Source organism: Rhinopithecus bieti, unplaced genomic scaffold (assembly GCF_001698545.2).
Source record: "Rhinopithecus bieti isolate Rb0 unplaced genomic scaffold, ASM169854v2 scaffold_29388, whole genome shotgun sequence".
NCBI lineage: Eukaryota > Metazoa > Chordata > Mammalia > Primates > Cercopithecidae > Rhinopithecus > Rhinopithecus bieti.
This window is the reverse complement of record NW_016813389.1, coordinates 570,039-586,202: the sequence shown is the minus strand read 5'-3', so window position 1 is coordinate 586,202 and position 16,164 is coordinate 570,039. Positions and strand designations below refer to the sequence as shown.

Genomic DNA, 16,164 nt, shown 5'->3' with positions numbered 1-16,164 from the left:
GTAGGAAAGCCTAGGGTTTGGAAAGGTAACACATCTGTCACTGTGAAAGGGTGAGATATTTCTGAGGAATGCCGGGTATTCTTTCTCTTAATCACAGACCAGAAAAAGGAAACAAGTACCAGCCTGTAAGCAGATTTATACATTTAAAACTTGTACCCCCAAATCAAATTTCCCTAAAAGTAAAAACTCTCTGGTTCTGAGTACTTGATGTCCATGGAACCCTTTGGACTCAGAGTGGAAGCAGCTTACAGGATCGTACACGTGGGCACTGGGGAACAGTTGCCATTCCCTCTTAACGGGCTCCAGCGCCAGAGTGGAGAGCCTATTAACGACAAGGTTCTCTCAGGCTCCCAGGAGAGCCCAGGGAAGCTTCAAATAAAAAAAGGAAGGCAAAAAAAAAAAAGGAAGGCAAGAGCCCCAAGGCATTGGTGGACATCTGCCAACACTAACTTAGCATTCACCACCACACCTTCGTCTGAGAAACCCTGAGACCTAGCTTCAGCAGCCCAATAAAAGCTTCACCCAGCCCTACCCAAAAGTGGGAGGAGGAAACAGATCAAATGAACTCTGCCCTTCCTGCCCAATCAACACATTAAAAAGCATCTTCCAATTTAGGAGTAATCAGTATTGTGCCTTACACATCTAAACAAAACTCTTAGACATGCTTACAAAAACTTGCTCACTCAGAAATTAGGGGACCAATCATCAAAATTTTCTCCTGAATATACTAAACAGTTAACATAATAATGTTGTGAGACACACAGCACTTTGCTATTTACCTGTATGAGTTTGGCAGCAAATTGGTTCACTTCATTAACTCTTTCTTCATGAGCAGCCATATCTGTTTGAAACTCTTCAAATTTCTTCTGTAAAACCTCTACATGCTCCAGATCCTGGCCCAGCTCTTCAGAAGTAACAATTGCTTCCTATTCAGGGACCGTAAGAGAGCCAGAGTCACCAACCAACATTTGTTAACAATGGCTTCCAGAAGCATGAAACAGACACATTAGGGATGGAGCCATGTTAGCTTTAATGGATATGGTTTTCTCTGTGGTTTGTGATTTTAGTTCCTCCCATAGAAAGTTAACATGTTGAGCTCATAGCATTTCTGTCTCAGCGACTCCAGGCTTCAGAGTTACTGAATAGCGCATACACCTAGAGGGCAGCTGGAGAGACAGCAATCCCACTTCCACCCTTTCACTTATAATGGCCGTATCTGTGCTAACACTGGGTCTCGCTACAGATCACGGAGGAGTCTCTTCCCTTTCTTTGAGTAAGGCTTAGCAAACCTTTCTTCTCAAAACGTGCCTTGTCATTGATCCAGTCCATCACGTCCTCACATTCCCGTAAGTACTGCACCAACTTCTGGGCCTGCAGCAGTTTGATTCCTTTCTCTCGCATCTTCTCCAGAAGTAATTCCCACTGGCGGTGCAGCTCCATCAAACGGGTCTGAAAGTTTCAAATCAGAGTTTTAATCAGATCACAACTGGCTCTGTGGGATATGGCTCTGACAAGTTAGAGACTTTATGGAGCTCTGAATAAAAATATTGTTAAAAGATAATCCCTAAACTGAGAGGAAATAGTAAATTTAACTGGGAGTAGGGAAAAGTCCACAGTTTAGAGTGGTTTGGTGGTCTTCAAGTTACAAGTAGGTAGATTTACTCTAGTTTACATCAGGAAAATCATTATCATTTATATTATTAATAATATCTTTATATTTCATTTATTTATTATATTTATGATATATTTATATTGTAAAGTTACATATATTTTAGTGTTATATAATAGTTAATAGGTACACAATTGATACAATTAATAATTATTATTACATTATTAGAGTGGAATTCCTAATCCAGAAGACTACTGGGGAAGGAAAATGAGGAATTAATGTGTAAACTGAACTGAAATTACTGAAGGATGTATTCTAAATTCATGGAGATAAACGGAAAAAAACAAAAGAAGAGGTCCTATAGGCATCATCAATGTAAACATTATGAGGTGCAACAGGAAAATCTTGTTATAAAAGTAGAAAAGGGGAGGCTGGGCGCAGTGGCTCACACCTGTAATCCCAGCACTTTGGGAGGCTGAGGCGGGTGGATCACGAGGTCAGGAGTTCGAGACCAGCCTGGCCAGCATGGTGAAACCCTGTCTCTAATAAAAGTACAAAATGAGCCGGGTGTGGTGGCGCGCACCTGTAATCCCAGCTACTCGGAAGGCTGAGGCAGGAGAATCACTTGACCCCAGGGAGGTAGAGCTTTCAGTGAGCAGTGATTGCGCCACTGCACTCCAGTCTGGAAGACAGAGCGAGACTCCGTCTCAAAAAAAAAGTAGAAAAGGGCCGGGTGCAGTGGCTCACTCCTGTAATCCCAGCACTTTGGAAGGCTGAGGTGGGCAGATCACGAGGTCAGGAGTTCGAGACCAGCCTGGCCAACATGGTGAAACCTCTACTAAAGTCTCTACTAAAATTACACAAATTAGGCGGGCGTGGTGGCACACGCCTGTAATCCCAGCTACTTGGGAGGCTGAGGCAGGAGAATTGCTTGAATCTGGGAGGTAGAGGTTGCAGTGAGCCAAGATTGTGCCATTGCACTCCAGCTCTGGGCGACAAAGCAAGAATCCACCTCGGGAAAAAAAAAAAAAAAAAGTAGAAAAGATGGGGTCCTGAAAAGTCATCAGCTATCAAAAAGGATTCCTGATAGAAAAAATTTTGAACCTTCTGTGAAAAAGACAGTTTGCAGTACATCTCAAGTGAAGTTTATTTCAAACTTCATCCAAGTGGCAGCCACAGGGTCAAACATACTCAGTTCCCAGCATCTTTGGGTTCTCATAACACAGGCCCAGTAAGGACTTATCAAGCACTGGAGGAAACTGGTAATCAATTCAAGATTAGATGATGCATTCTGGTATTCCAATCCAACCTCAATGCCTTGATTATGCCTACCCAAGATACTGGGAGTTTCTGTACAACGCTGACAGACATAAGTAAAACAAACAAAGAGATTTAACACTAACAGAAAAGAAGTCTGGGATCCACCCATGATTGACATGTCACTCCTAGCAAAATGAAAACTTGAAAACCATGGGACAGTCAACATGGGTGGATTCTCTTAGAAACAAGTATGAATGTTTTACTTGAAAGGAGAAAGCAGCAGAGGAATACATGCTCACACAATTCACTTCCACCACTGTTGGTAAAACTGTGACCCCACCACTGAGAAAGAAGTGAAAGGCACTCCAAAGCAAGGGGGTAAAGGCAACCGACAGCAAGTCAATACTCCACCTACTCGGATGTGGGACCCGATGTGGGTGGCGGTGACTATGGGGCGCCACGCTGTCCGGTATGGTGTGAAAGTCTAAACCAGTGACAGACAGGTTATCCAGGACACAGACATGCCCTCACACGCCACCCACCTTCCTCTGCTACCACTGCCTGCCAAACTAAGGTATTGAGTTAGGGGACCAAATAAATGACCAAGCCAAGATCACCATAGTAACTGTGAGCATGAAAGTAAAGATGAAATGAGAGCTCCTGCTCAAATTAAAAATGAGGCCACAGACAACTAGAGAAAATCCTCTCACATTCAAGTCAACTGTCCATCTCACATACTTCATTTTTACACCCTCAAGGAAAGAACTAGGGCAAGGCCTGTCCCAGTACTGGAACCATTTTCCCATTGCTGATGTGTCTGATCTTGTAAATACTGCAGGTAAGAGAGAGTCCGGCTTCACAGCCTTACTATTATTTGAGAGTGTGAGAGGGCAGGGCAGGTGCGCTTCATAAACATGTGGAAAGCTGATGGGGTGGAGAAGCAAGCCTGGTTCTGACTCAGGTGGATTTCTCAATAGGGACATAAGCAAGCAACAGGAGCCTTCAGAGAAGTAGATGGTGGAAACATTAAGCAAAGAAGACAGGAATGAAGTACAGGTTGGAAAAACAAAGCACATAGGCTGGGTGCAGTGGCTCACACCTGTAATCCCAGCACTTTGGGAGGCCGAGGCAGGTGGATTGCTTGAGCTCCGGAGTTCAAGACCAGTCTGGGTAACATGGCAAGACCCCTATCTCTACTAAAAATACAAAAAAAAAAATAGCTCAGCATGGTGGTGCGTTCCTGTGGTTCCAGCTACTCGGGAGGCTGACGTGGGTGAACCGCTTGAGCCTGGGGGAAGGAGGTTGCAGCTAGCTGAGAGTGTGCCACTGCACTCCAGCTTGGGTGACAGAGTAAGACCCTGTCTCAAAGAATAATAATAAATTAAAATTTAAAAAAAATAGTGATGACTGGACAAAGAAGGGGATAGAGGAAATTCCAGTTCAGTCATCTATCAACTGTATGACTTTGGGCAAGTTACTGAATTCTCTGAGACTCAGTTTCTACTCTCACATAATAGGGAAATAATGGCCACTTTGCACACTTACTGTGAAGATTAGAGATTAACAAAGTATCTATACATAAATAGCTCCTAATACCTACTCAACAAACTGTATTTAATAAGTTTTTTAAAATTATTATTATTATTTTTTTTTACTTTTTTCAGAGTTTCGCTCTTATTGCCCAAGCTAGAGTGCAATGGCAGGATCTCGGCTCATTGCAACCACTGCCTCTTGGGTTCAAGCAATTCTCGTGCTTCAGCCTCCCAAGTAGCTGGGATTACAGGCGCACACCACCAAACCCGGCTAATTTTTTGTATTTTTAGTAGAAACAGGTTTCTACCATGTTAGCCAGGCTGGTCTCAAACTCCTGACCTCAGATGATTTGCCCATCTCAGCCTCCCAAAGTGCTGGGATTACAGGTATGAGCCACACTGTGCCAGGCCTTTTTTTTTTTTCCCCCAGACAGTCTTGCTCTGTTGCCTAGGCTGAAGTCCAGTGGTGCAATCATGGCTCATTGTAGCCTTGACCTCCCAGGCATCAAGTGATCCTTCACCACTCACCTCCCCAGTAGCTGGAATACAGGTGTGCACCCACCACACACTGCTAATTTTTTTTTTTTTTTTTTTTTGAGGCTGAGTCATCGCTCTGTCGCCGGACTGGATGCAGTGGCTGGATCTCAGCTCACTGCAAGCTCCGCCTTTCCCGGGTCTTACGCCCATTCTCCTGCCTAGCTCCCGAATAGCTGGACTACAGGCGCCCGCCACCATCGCCCGCTAGTTTTTGTATTTTAGTAGAGACGGGTTCACCGTGTTAGTCAGGATGGTCTCGATTCTCCCCTGACCCTCGTGATCGTCCGTCTCGGCCTCCAAAGTGCTGGGGATTACAGGCTTGAGCCACCGCGCGGCCTACACTGCTAATTTTTTTAATTTTTTTGAGAGACGAGGGTCTCACTTGTTGCCAGGGCTGGTTTTTGAATCCTGAGCCTCAAGTGAGCTCTTGCCTCAGCCTTGGCCTCCCAAAGTGCTGGGTTACAGGTGTGAGCACCACCCTGGCCAGTTAACAGTATTGTAATGTTGCTTTAATAGCTGTGCTAGGGCTGGGCGCAGTGGCTCAAGCTGTAATCCCAGCACTATTGGCGGAGCCGAGGATGGGGGTCACGAGGTCAGGAGATCGAGACCATCCTGGCATAACATGGTGAAACCCCGATCTTACTAAAAAAATACAAAAAACTAGCCGGGCGAGGTGGCGAGCGCTTATTAGTCCAGCTACTTCGGGAAGGCTGAGGCAGGAGAATGGCTGTGAACCCGAAAGGCAGGAGCTCGCAGTGAGCTGAGATCCGGCCACTGCACTCCAGGTTGTGGGGCGGCAGAGCCGAGACTCCGTCTCAAAAAAAAAAAAAAAAAAAAAAAAGCTGTCTAGGCCAGGCATGGTAGCTCACGCCTGTAATCCCAGCACTTTGGGAGGCCAAGGCGGGCAGATCACCTGAGGTCGGGAGTTCAAGACCAGCTTGACCAATATGGAGAAACCCCATCTCTACTAAAAATACAAAATTAGCTGGCTGTGGTGGCACAGCACATGCCTGTAATCCTAGTTACTCGGGAGGCTGAGGCAGGAGAATCGCTTGAAACTAGGAGGTGGAGGTTGCAGTGAGCCGAGATCATGCCATTGCACTCTACCCTGGGCAACAAGAGCAAAACACCATCTCAAAAAAATAAAAAATAATAATAATAATAAACCATCTGGGCCGGGCAAGATGGCTCATACCTGTAATCCCAGCACTTTGGGAGGCCGAGGCGGGTAGATCACCTGAGGTCAGAAGTTCAAGACCAACCTGGTCAACATGGTGAAACCCCATCTCTACTAAATAAACAAAAATTAGCCGGGCATGGTGGCAGGCACCCGTAATCCCAGCTACTTGGGAGACTGAAGCAGGAGAATCGCTTGAACCTGGGAGGCAGAGGTTGCAGTGAGCCGAGATCTTGCCATTCTGCTCCAGCTTGGGCAACAAGAGCAAAACTTCGTCTCAATAAATGAATAAATAAATAGGCTGTCTAAACAGGGCAGAGGGTACTAATAGACATAAATAAAGTCAGCTTTGGGTCCTCCTCCCTTCCCCCTTGATTAATTACTGAAGCCAAACACTTGATCTCTGTCTAATGTTCCGATCTGTAAGCTGGTTACATATTCTACTACAGAGGTGCCTCATTCACTCTGGGAAAACAACTTCTATCCCTGGATAGAATAATAAAACATACTGATCTCATTTACTCTAAGACTGTATATAAAATAGTGGGAAGATGGGCAGATAAATATCTGTATTTAATTGCAGACACATATTACATTGCCCAAATGGGTTAAATGTTATTAAATGTCATATGATATTTGGAATTCACTTTTATTTCCTATTTACAGTCATCATTATTGTAATAGTTAATAATTATTCATCATACATCTCAGGGCTAATTGTAAGTCCTTAATATGAGACTGCAGAGTATTGCCAAGCAAATGTGAGAAAACAAATATTTATTGTTGAAAACGAGTACTGGATCCTCAGTGAAAGAATCCTCCACACAGTTATCAAGGAAGAGTGGGGGACAAAACAGTTCTAGCTGGGGCTTAAGGGTACAGCTTTCACTTACATCTTCAGGACTGCTTTGACAGGTAAAATACTAGAAAAGGCTGGGCCTCAAGCAATGTGGCTTTGGATGACAAAGAACCAAAAAGAACACACAGCTAGACATCATGTGTATCAAAGGTAGATAAGTGCATCCACTTATAAGAAACTCAATGTGCACACCTCACTGTCAAGAGGTTTGTTTTCCCTTAATATCTTCATACTAGAAATGTGAAATGAAGCAGAGAAACATCAATTACTACCTCAGCCCCAATCAACTGTCACTAAAATCAGCCAGACCAAAGAGTTCGAGGACTCCTGCCTCAAAGTCAGTCCCATCACCACGGTCGTTGACCAGTAGGTGCCACGAATCATTCCTTAGAGGTGGAGCTTTAACAGGCCTGCTGCCTAGACCTCAGCAAACCCCTCCCAGGGCAAGCCGAGATTCAAGACAACAAGCTTTCCCACAGATAACCTTTTTTATAGTGTCTGTGACTGTTCCTATTTATCTCTGCATTCGAGTCCTTACATTTGCCAGTTTCACTAATATGCTCTCCCATCTCATTGCCATTTATAAATGTTACATTTACAGTTTTCTTTAAAGTATAATCACATTCTAATTTGCTCCACAAAAGGAATATTAATTTCCTCACTGAGTATACAAATCCTTGCTTATATTCATGTCGTCATATTACAAACGCAGGATTTGGGTAACTTCTTAAGGAGACTTCATAAATTCTTTTAAAAGCTAGAAAAGTCTATCTTTTTGGGAACCCAAACTGACATGCATGCATGAATCTACAATGCTCCACCCAGATGAAACCAGCCACACCACGAGCTACTCATACTCACCCGTATGGTTTCAGATGCAAAATGCCCTTCTGAGATCATCAGGTTTCCAGTTTCATCCAGCTTAACAATGGCTCCTGAATTGGCCTGCACTTCAGCTTCAAAGGCTTGATGCTTCTGAAGCTTTCCCTGTTGGTGGACCTTGAAGTGAGCCTCAGACACAACCACACAGCATCAGCATTTTGTACCCCCCTGTTCCTTCACTCCTCAATCCTGCTCCCTCTAGTCAGGGACACATCATTTGGCACCTCACCCATTCTCTACCTGCTCAATTCCTCAAATACTCTGACTGCATTTCTCTTGGCCCTCTGAAAGCCTGGCCAGTGAGGGCCATCAATGGTCCTCACTCACCATTGAGAACTAACATTGTCAGTGGAAGATGCTACAAAATATCCTATTAATCATTTTTTTTTTTTTTTTTTGCTATCAGAAAATGAGACTTTATGTGAACATCCGGTTCCTGCTAGAAATACAGAACTATACTAACAGCTTTCTCAACACTGTGTACTCTTGAAAAATCCATCCATATTCACTCACACATGAGACTTTCTTTCACTTGCTTTAGAGGCCAGACTCTTTGACCCTGCCTACACTCCATTTCTCAATACCTCTTTTTCATCAAATACTAAGATGGGAAGGGCCTGCCAGGCAGGGATTGTACCTGAAGCAGTGTTCTTCATTCTCTTCATAGGTTACGGTAGTCAACTTTTTAGAGTTAAAAAATCCATGGGCCCAACTACTGTTCTACTCGCTACCAAAACAATTTTCTTTAAAAATCTTTCACCAAAATAAGAAAAAAGGCTTTCCCTTTTTACAAAAAAAGTTCTGGCTGGGCACGGTGGCTCACGCCTATTTACAGGCATAATCCCAGCACTTTGGGAGGCTGAGGCGGGTCGATCACCTGAGGTCAGGAGTTCAAGACCAGCCTGGCCAACATGATGAATGTTTATATCCTGTTTCTACTATGGATATAAAAAATTGGCCGGGCATGGTGGCACATGCCTACAATCTCAGCTACTCGGGAGTCTGAGGCAGGAGAATCGCTTGAATCTGGGAGGCAGAGGTTGCAGTGAGCTGAGACTGCACCACTGCACTCCAGCTTGGGCAGCAAGAGCAAAACTCCGTCTCAAAAAAAAAAAAAGTTTTAAATATATAATTTACATACCATAAGAGCCACGCTTTGCTTTTGATAAGATGTTACCAAGTCTCTGAAAGGGACTCAAAAATATAAGTATTTATTTTTTTGATATCTGACTCCAGAATAACTATAAATTTTTGCCAGCAACAACACTATTATGCCTTTCTCAAAAACTAATTCCAGGCCAGGTGCAGTGGATCATGCCTGTAATCCCAGCACTTTGGGAGGCCAAGGTGGGCGGATCACCTGAGGTCAGGAGTTCAAGACCAGCCTGGCCGACATGGCGAAACCCTATCTCTACTATAAATATAAAAATTAGCTGGGTACGGTGGCAGGCACCTGTAATCCCAGCTACTTGGGAGGCTGAGGCTGGAGAATCACTTGAACCTGGGAGATGGAGGTTGCAGCGAGCTGAGATCACACCAGTGTATTCCAGCCTGGGCAACGTGAGCGAAACTCCGTCTCGAAAACAAAACAAAACAAAACAAAACAAAACCTCATTCCAAGAGATTAACCCAGAACTTCCCTGAAAAATGTTTAAAGATCACCAGCAGTATCAAGGCAGAGGTTTGAGAACCATCAGTCTAAAGCATTCAGAAAAGACAATTAATACCTGTAAGATTCCACATTCACCCTCACTAATACGATACGGGAAAACTGAGTTTGTCCTTCCTTATTATATTCTTCTTCTTGTCCAATCTCTCAAGGTCATAATTAAATAACTTTCCTTGTCTGATTTTTGGGTAAGAACATTTGGGCTCTTGAATTTTGGCAGGAATCTCAGGAGATCAGACATACCTGCAAGTTGGTTGGGTCTTTATAATTCTCATCAGATGCAATCTGAAGTTTCTCCTGTATCCATTTCTCCAGCTCTTCAGCATCTCTTTGAAAGAACTGGAATCGATAGGAATCTTCCAACTTCTGACGCCTAAGGGTTGAGAGTTCCTTGAAGCGGTGGTATCGGTCTAGGACCTGCTGCCGCCTCTCCTGGATGTCCTCTGCTGTTTCCAGCACTTTGACCCCACTTGGGTCCATTTTCTGAAATGACAAAATGCCCTGAGATAAGTACCAATAGGCACCAAAATAGATAAAAATAAATTAGCCTCTCTGAAGGAAAGAAAAATTATCAGGTAAATCCAGCAGACAAATGAATTGAGAAGACAGCCCCTTCTTAGTAACAATGAAGCCCAGACCCTATTCCTTTATTAAAAATGGCCATCCATTCCCCTGCAACACCTACCTACATAGGACCCTCAGAAGATGACTAACCCACACATGGCAAGGAAACCAAGTGAAAACTATGAATGGGAGAACTATGGTTTGTACTGTCAATTCTACAAAGGATTCAAGGATTCAGAGGAAACAGCAACTGTGGTATTCAAATAATGATTGATAAGTCCATTCAGAATTCCTTTCAGGCAGGGCGTGTGGTGGTTCATCCTTGTAATCCCAACACTTTGGGAGGACAAAGTGGCAGATTGCTTGACTCCAGGAGTTCGAGAGCAGCCTGGGCAACAAGGTGAAACACCATCTCTACTAAAAATACAAAAAAATAGCTGGGCATGGTGGTGTGTGCCTATGGTACCAGCTACTCAGGAGGCTAAGGCAGGAGGATCCCCTGAGCCCAGGAGTTCAAGACTGCAGTGAGCCATCATTGCACCACTGCACTCTGGGCTGGGTAACAAAACAAAACAAAAACCGAAAACAAAGAATATGCCATTTTATCCTCTAACTAATTAAGGAACACAGAAGGAAATATAGATTAATGCCAAAAAGCTTCCGAATTTGTCAGTAACGTGACCTCACACTAGCCACCTTCCCTCTCCATGCCTCAATTTCCTACAGTGACCAAAAATGTCAGGAAAAATGACATGGTCTCAAGTCTCTTCGAACTTTAAAATTACAGTCTATAGAGAGGTGTCCGGGTTCAGTAAGGAAGCAGAACAGATAAGCCTGCTGGTCCCTTCCAGCTATTGTTCTACAATGTATAAAAGGTATAAAATTGTGTTACCCTGGAAACATCTGGGAGTTCTTTCCTTTATCCTGTTGCCTATCCCAAGACAGAAATAAAAGGGTGAGTAGGCTAAGAGTTAGGAATGAAACCTGTCAAGAGTGCTGCCCCATATCCACCTAGCAGGTAAACAACAGGAGATGCCTGAGGTCAGAGTTTCCAGCTAGTGCCCCAGCTCTGCAGGGATTCAAGCAGTTCTCACTGGTGGTAGGAAGTCACTGTCTGTGCCTGATCAGCTCTGAAGACTGCCTTTCTAAGAGACCGTCTTCCTGGAGAAGCGTAGATGAGCTGATTTTAGTCATATCACCATTCCTTTAAATTATTCTCGGCCGGGCGTGGTGGCTCATGCCTGTAATCCCAGCACTTTAGGAGGCCGAGACGGCCGATTCACAGGGTCAGGAGATCAAAACCATCCTGGCTAACACGGTGAAACCCCGTCTCTACGAAAAATACAAAAAATTAGCCGGGCTTGGTGGCGGGCACCTGTAGTCCCAGCTACACGGCAGGCTGAGGCAGGAGAACGGCATGAACCTGGGAGGCAGAGCTTGCAGTGAGTGGAGATCGCGCCACTGCACTCCAGCCTGGGTGACAGAGCAAGACTCCATCTCAAAAAAAATAAATAAATAAAAATAAATTATTCTCCACATATCAACCGTATATTTTTGTTGTATTATTGTTTTTCCACAGTCCAAAATTTTTTATACTATAAAAGGAAACATTCTTCGCCATGTCACTCCCAAACCTTTTATGGCTCCTTTTTTTTTTTGTTTGAGGCGGCATCTCACTCAGTCACCAGGCTGGAGTACAATGGCGTGATCTCAGCTCACTGCCCTCTGCCTTCAGGATTCAAATAATTCTCCTGCCTCAGCCTCCCGAGTAGCTGGGACTACAGGCCCGCACCACCACACCTGGCTAATTTTTGTATTTTTAGTAGAGATGGGGTTTCACCACGTTGGCCAGGATGGTCTCGATCTCATGACCTCGTGATCTGCCCACCTCGGCCTCCTAAAGGGCTGGGATTACAGGCGTGAGCCACTGCGCCCAACCTATGGCTTCCTTCTGACAGAGGAAAGAACTCACCTCTTGAGCAGGACCTTCACAATCTGGCCCAACACGCCTGCCTGGTATTATCTCTCACCCACGCCCCCTACCCTTGTGGCGGACAGAAGTATTCTTTCTGCTCCAAAATGGGTAATTCCCTTTAAAACTCCAAGCATGTGCACATGCTTCCTTTGTCTAGAATATCCTATGACTCTTCACTGCCTAGAGAGCGCTTATTTATTTATATCTCAACACCCAGCTGAAATGGGTAAACTGCAGGATCCTGACCCTTTACTAAACCGTAACCAATGTTCCTGCCTTCCCTCCTTCTCAGATGTAATCACTTTTCTCTTTAGATTTGCAAAGCACTTGTACATATAACCTAAGGCATGATTACACCGAGCAACCTAATCTTTGTATCCCTGATTTTTATTTATTTATTTATTTTTGAGACAGGGCCTTATTTTGCTGCCCAGGATGGAGTGCAATCATGGGTCACTGCAACCTCAACCTCCCCAGTTCAAGTGATCCTTCCACTTCAGCCTCCCAAGTAGCTGCTACTATGGGTGCACACCACTATAACTGGTTAATTTTTTTTTTTGAGACGGACTCTTGCTCTGTCACCCAGGTTAGAGTGCAGTGGCACGATCTTGGCTCATTGCAACCTCCGCCTCCCAGGTTCAAGCAATTCTCCTGCTTCAGTCTCCCAAGTAGCTGGGATTAAAGGCGCCCATCATGGTGACTGGCTAATTTTTGTATTTTTAGTAGAGATAGGATTTCATCATGTTGGCCAGGCTGGTCTCGAACTCCTGACCTCGTGATCCACCCGCCCTGGCCTCCCAAAGTACTGGGATTACAGGCGTGAGCCACCACACACAGCCATGACTGGCTAATTTTTCAATTTTTTTTGTAGAGACAAGGTTTTGCTATGTTGCCTAGGATGGTCTTGAACTCCTGGGCTCAAATGATCCTCCCGCCTCGGTCTTCCAAAGTGCTAAGATTATAGGTGTAAGCCACCACGTCCGGCCCTGTATCCCTGATTTCTAGCATACAGAGGTCATTAAGAAATGTTGGTGGCCGGGCGCGGTGGCTCAAGCCTGTAATCCCAGCACTTTGGGAGGCCGAGACGGGCGGATCACGAGGTCAGGAGATCGAGACCATCCTGGCTAACACGGTGAAACCCCGTCTCTACTAAAAAATACAAAAAACTAGCCGGGCGAGGTGGCGGGTGCCTGTAGTCCCAGCTACTTGGGAGGCTGAGGCAGGAGAATGGCGTAAACCCGGGAGGCAGAGCTTGCAGTGAGCTGAGATCCAGCCACTGCACTCCAGCCTGAGCGACAGAGCGAAACTCCGCCAAAAAAAAAAAAAAAAAAAAAGAAATGTTGGTTAAATAGGCCGGTGCCATGGTTCACATCTGCAATCCCAGCACTTTGGGAGGCTGAGGTGGGCAGACTGCTTGAGCCCAGAAATTCAAGAACAGCCTAGGTAATATGGCTAAACCCTGGCTCTTAAAAAAAAAAAAAATTATCCAGGCATGCTGGCAGGTGCTGTAGTCGCACCACTGCACTCCAGCATGGGTGACAGAATGAGACCCTGTCTCAAAAAAAAAAAGAAATGTTGGTTGAATAAATGATCAAGTCCATGCTGAGTGTTGCAGCTGCTGTGCAGACAAGGGGGAGGGAGAGCGCTCCATAACGAATCTTTCAGTTCCCATATTGTAAAATTGGAATTCTATCCAGTTAAGTGCTAGATTCATGACAAGAATGGCAAATAAAGAATGTGCTGACTAAAGCTACACAACTAGGTGTCAACCTAATGACTAAATCGGAATTACCAATCTTGGATTGACCACATGGCAGTATACTCTGAGAAAGTGGCTGGTTTTTATTTTTTTGTTTGTTTTTCAGGCAGGGTCTCACTCTGTTGCCCAGGCTGGAGTGCAGTGATACAATCTTGGCTCAGTACAACCTTGCCTCTTGGGCTCCAGTGATCCTCCCATCTCAGCCTCCTAAGTAGCTAGGACTACAGGCGGGTGCCACCACGCCTGGATAATTTTTATATTTTTTGTACAAACGAGGTTACACCATGTTGCCCAGGCTAGTCTCAAACTCCTGGACTCAAGTGATCCACCCGCCTCAGTCTCCCAAAGTGCTGAGATTACAGCTGTGAGCCACTGCACTGGCCTATTTTCTACTCTTAAAACAGACGTCAAGTCTTTAAAACCAAAAACTGGGGGTGACCTTGAAAAGTTTAATGTCTGCTCAGAGCGTTTCTGTAATAATATTTAATGACAACAGGCAGTTCTAGTTTACACTGCTGCCCTAAGTCTGTCAGCCTATTTTGGAGAAGGCTGATTTCTGATGAGGATCCTGACAAGCATCACTATCATCATACTTACTAGAAGGTAAACATGACTTCACTCAGTCACCTTCCAGTTGTCTCCTCCAGCTGTATCTCACATCAAACTCCCTCACCAATCCCAATTACAGGCCCTGGACAGGGTCCATTTGAAAGCTCAAAAAGTTCCCTTTCTCAGGAGTGCGCTCTTCTCTCCCACTCCCAACCCTACCATCTAGTATCATACAGATCTCGGCTGGGCGCGGTGGCTCACGCCTGTAATCCCAGCACTTTGGGAAGTCGAGGCAGGTGGATCACGAGGTCAGGAGCTTGAGACCAGCCTGGCCAACATGGTGAAACCACATCTCTACTAAAAATACAAAAATTAGCCAGGTGTGGTAGCATGCGCCTGTAGTCCCAGCTACTTGGGGCTGAGGCAGAAGAATCACTTGAACTCGGGAGGCGGAGGTTGTGATGAGCCAAGATCGCGCCACTGCACTCCAGCCTGTCAAAAAAATAAAATACATAAAAAACAAATCATATAGATCTCTCAGAGTCCAAAGCAAATGCCTCGTCCTCTATGAAGTCTTTCTGAATCAGAAGTCTCCACTCCCTGACCACCCACCCCTATCATTCATCTTACAACACTGCCACATTCTGCCATGAAATTATTGTGTTCTCCCTACCACATTCATAAGTTCTTTAAGGAACAATAAAGAAGATCATATTTTACTCCTACTGTTTGGGCGCAGAACTCAGGACTTCGCACATATTACAGATCCAATTATATTTAGAGCTTGGAAATAAACTTCCATCGTTTTATAATTAAGTAGTCGGGAGACAGGTAATCTAGCAAGCAAGCTGCAAAGCCCAGGGTGACCTGGGATCCTCCATTCCCAGAATATGGCACACTAGAACCAGTGATTCTTAACATGATTAGAGTTGACATACTCTTTTTTTCCACCTCGCCTGGCTAATTTTTTGTATTTTTAGTAGAGACGGGGTTTCACCGTTTTAGCCAGGATGGTCTCAATCTCTTGACCTTGTGATCCGCCCACCTTGGCCTCCCAAAGAGTTGGGATTACAGGCGTGAGCCACCCTGCCCGGCCTTTTTTTTTTTTTTTTTTTTTTGAGATGGAGTTTCACTCTGTCGCCAGGCTGGAGTGCAATGGCGCGATCTCAGCTCACTGCAATCTCCACCTCCAGGGTCAAGCGATTATCCTGCCTCAGTCTCCCGAGTAGCTGGGACTACAATTACACACCACCATGCTCAGCTAATTTTTGTGTGTCTTTTCTTTTTAGTAGAGACAGGCTTTCACTATGTTGGCCAGGACGATCTTGATGTCTTGACTTTGTGGTCCACCCGCCTCGGCCTCCCAAAGGGCTGGGATTACAGGAGTGAGTCACCACGCTTGGCCGACATATTATTTATTGATGGCTATTTGGTTATTTATTAGTTCCTTTCACTACCCCCCTTTTTTTTTTTTTTTTGAGATGGAGTCTTACTCTGTCGCCCAGGCTGGAATGCAGTGATGCTAGCTGGGCTCACAGCAACATCCGCCTCCCAGGTTCAAGTGATTCTCCCACCTCAGTCTCCCAAGTAGTTGGGATTACAGGCACCTGCCACCATGCCTGACTAATTTTTGTACTTTTGTAGAGACTGGGTTTCACCATATTGGCCAGACTGGTCTCGAACTGACCTCAGGCGATCCACCTGCCTCGGCCTCCCAAAGTGCTGGGATTACAGACGTGAGCCACAGCGCCTGGCCTTCACTCCCTCTTTATTAGTTCCTTTTCATATCCCC

General features: G+C 45.0%; 1 protein-coding gene across 1 annotated transcript in view; it reads right to left on the bottom strand.

Annotated features, from left to right (window-relative positions):
- Positions 1-16,164, bottom strand: part of SPTAN1 (spectrin alpha, non-erythrocytic 1) — an 88,881-nt gene that overhangs the window by 66,604 nt on the left and 6,113 nt on the right. Inside the window, exons 2-5 of the mRNA XM_017848180.1 lie at positions 9,769-10,008; positions 7,836-7,961; positions 1,309-1,449; positions 780-926 (exon numbers count right to left, since the gene is read on the bottom strand). Coding sequence (XP_017703669.1) covers positions 780-926; positions 1,309-1,449; positions 7,836-7,961; positions 9,769-10,008 — 654 coding nt within the window. The remainder of the gene's footprint in view (positions 1-779; positions 927-1,308; positions 1,450-7,835; positions 7,962-9,768; positions 10,009-16,164) is intronic.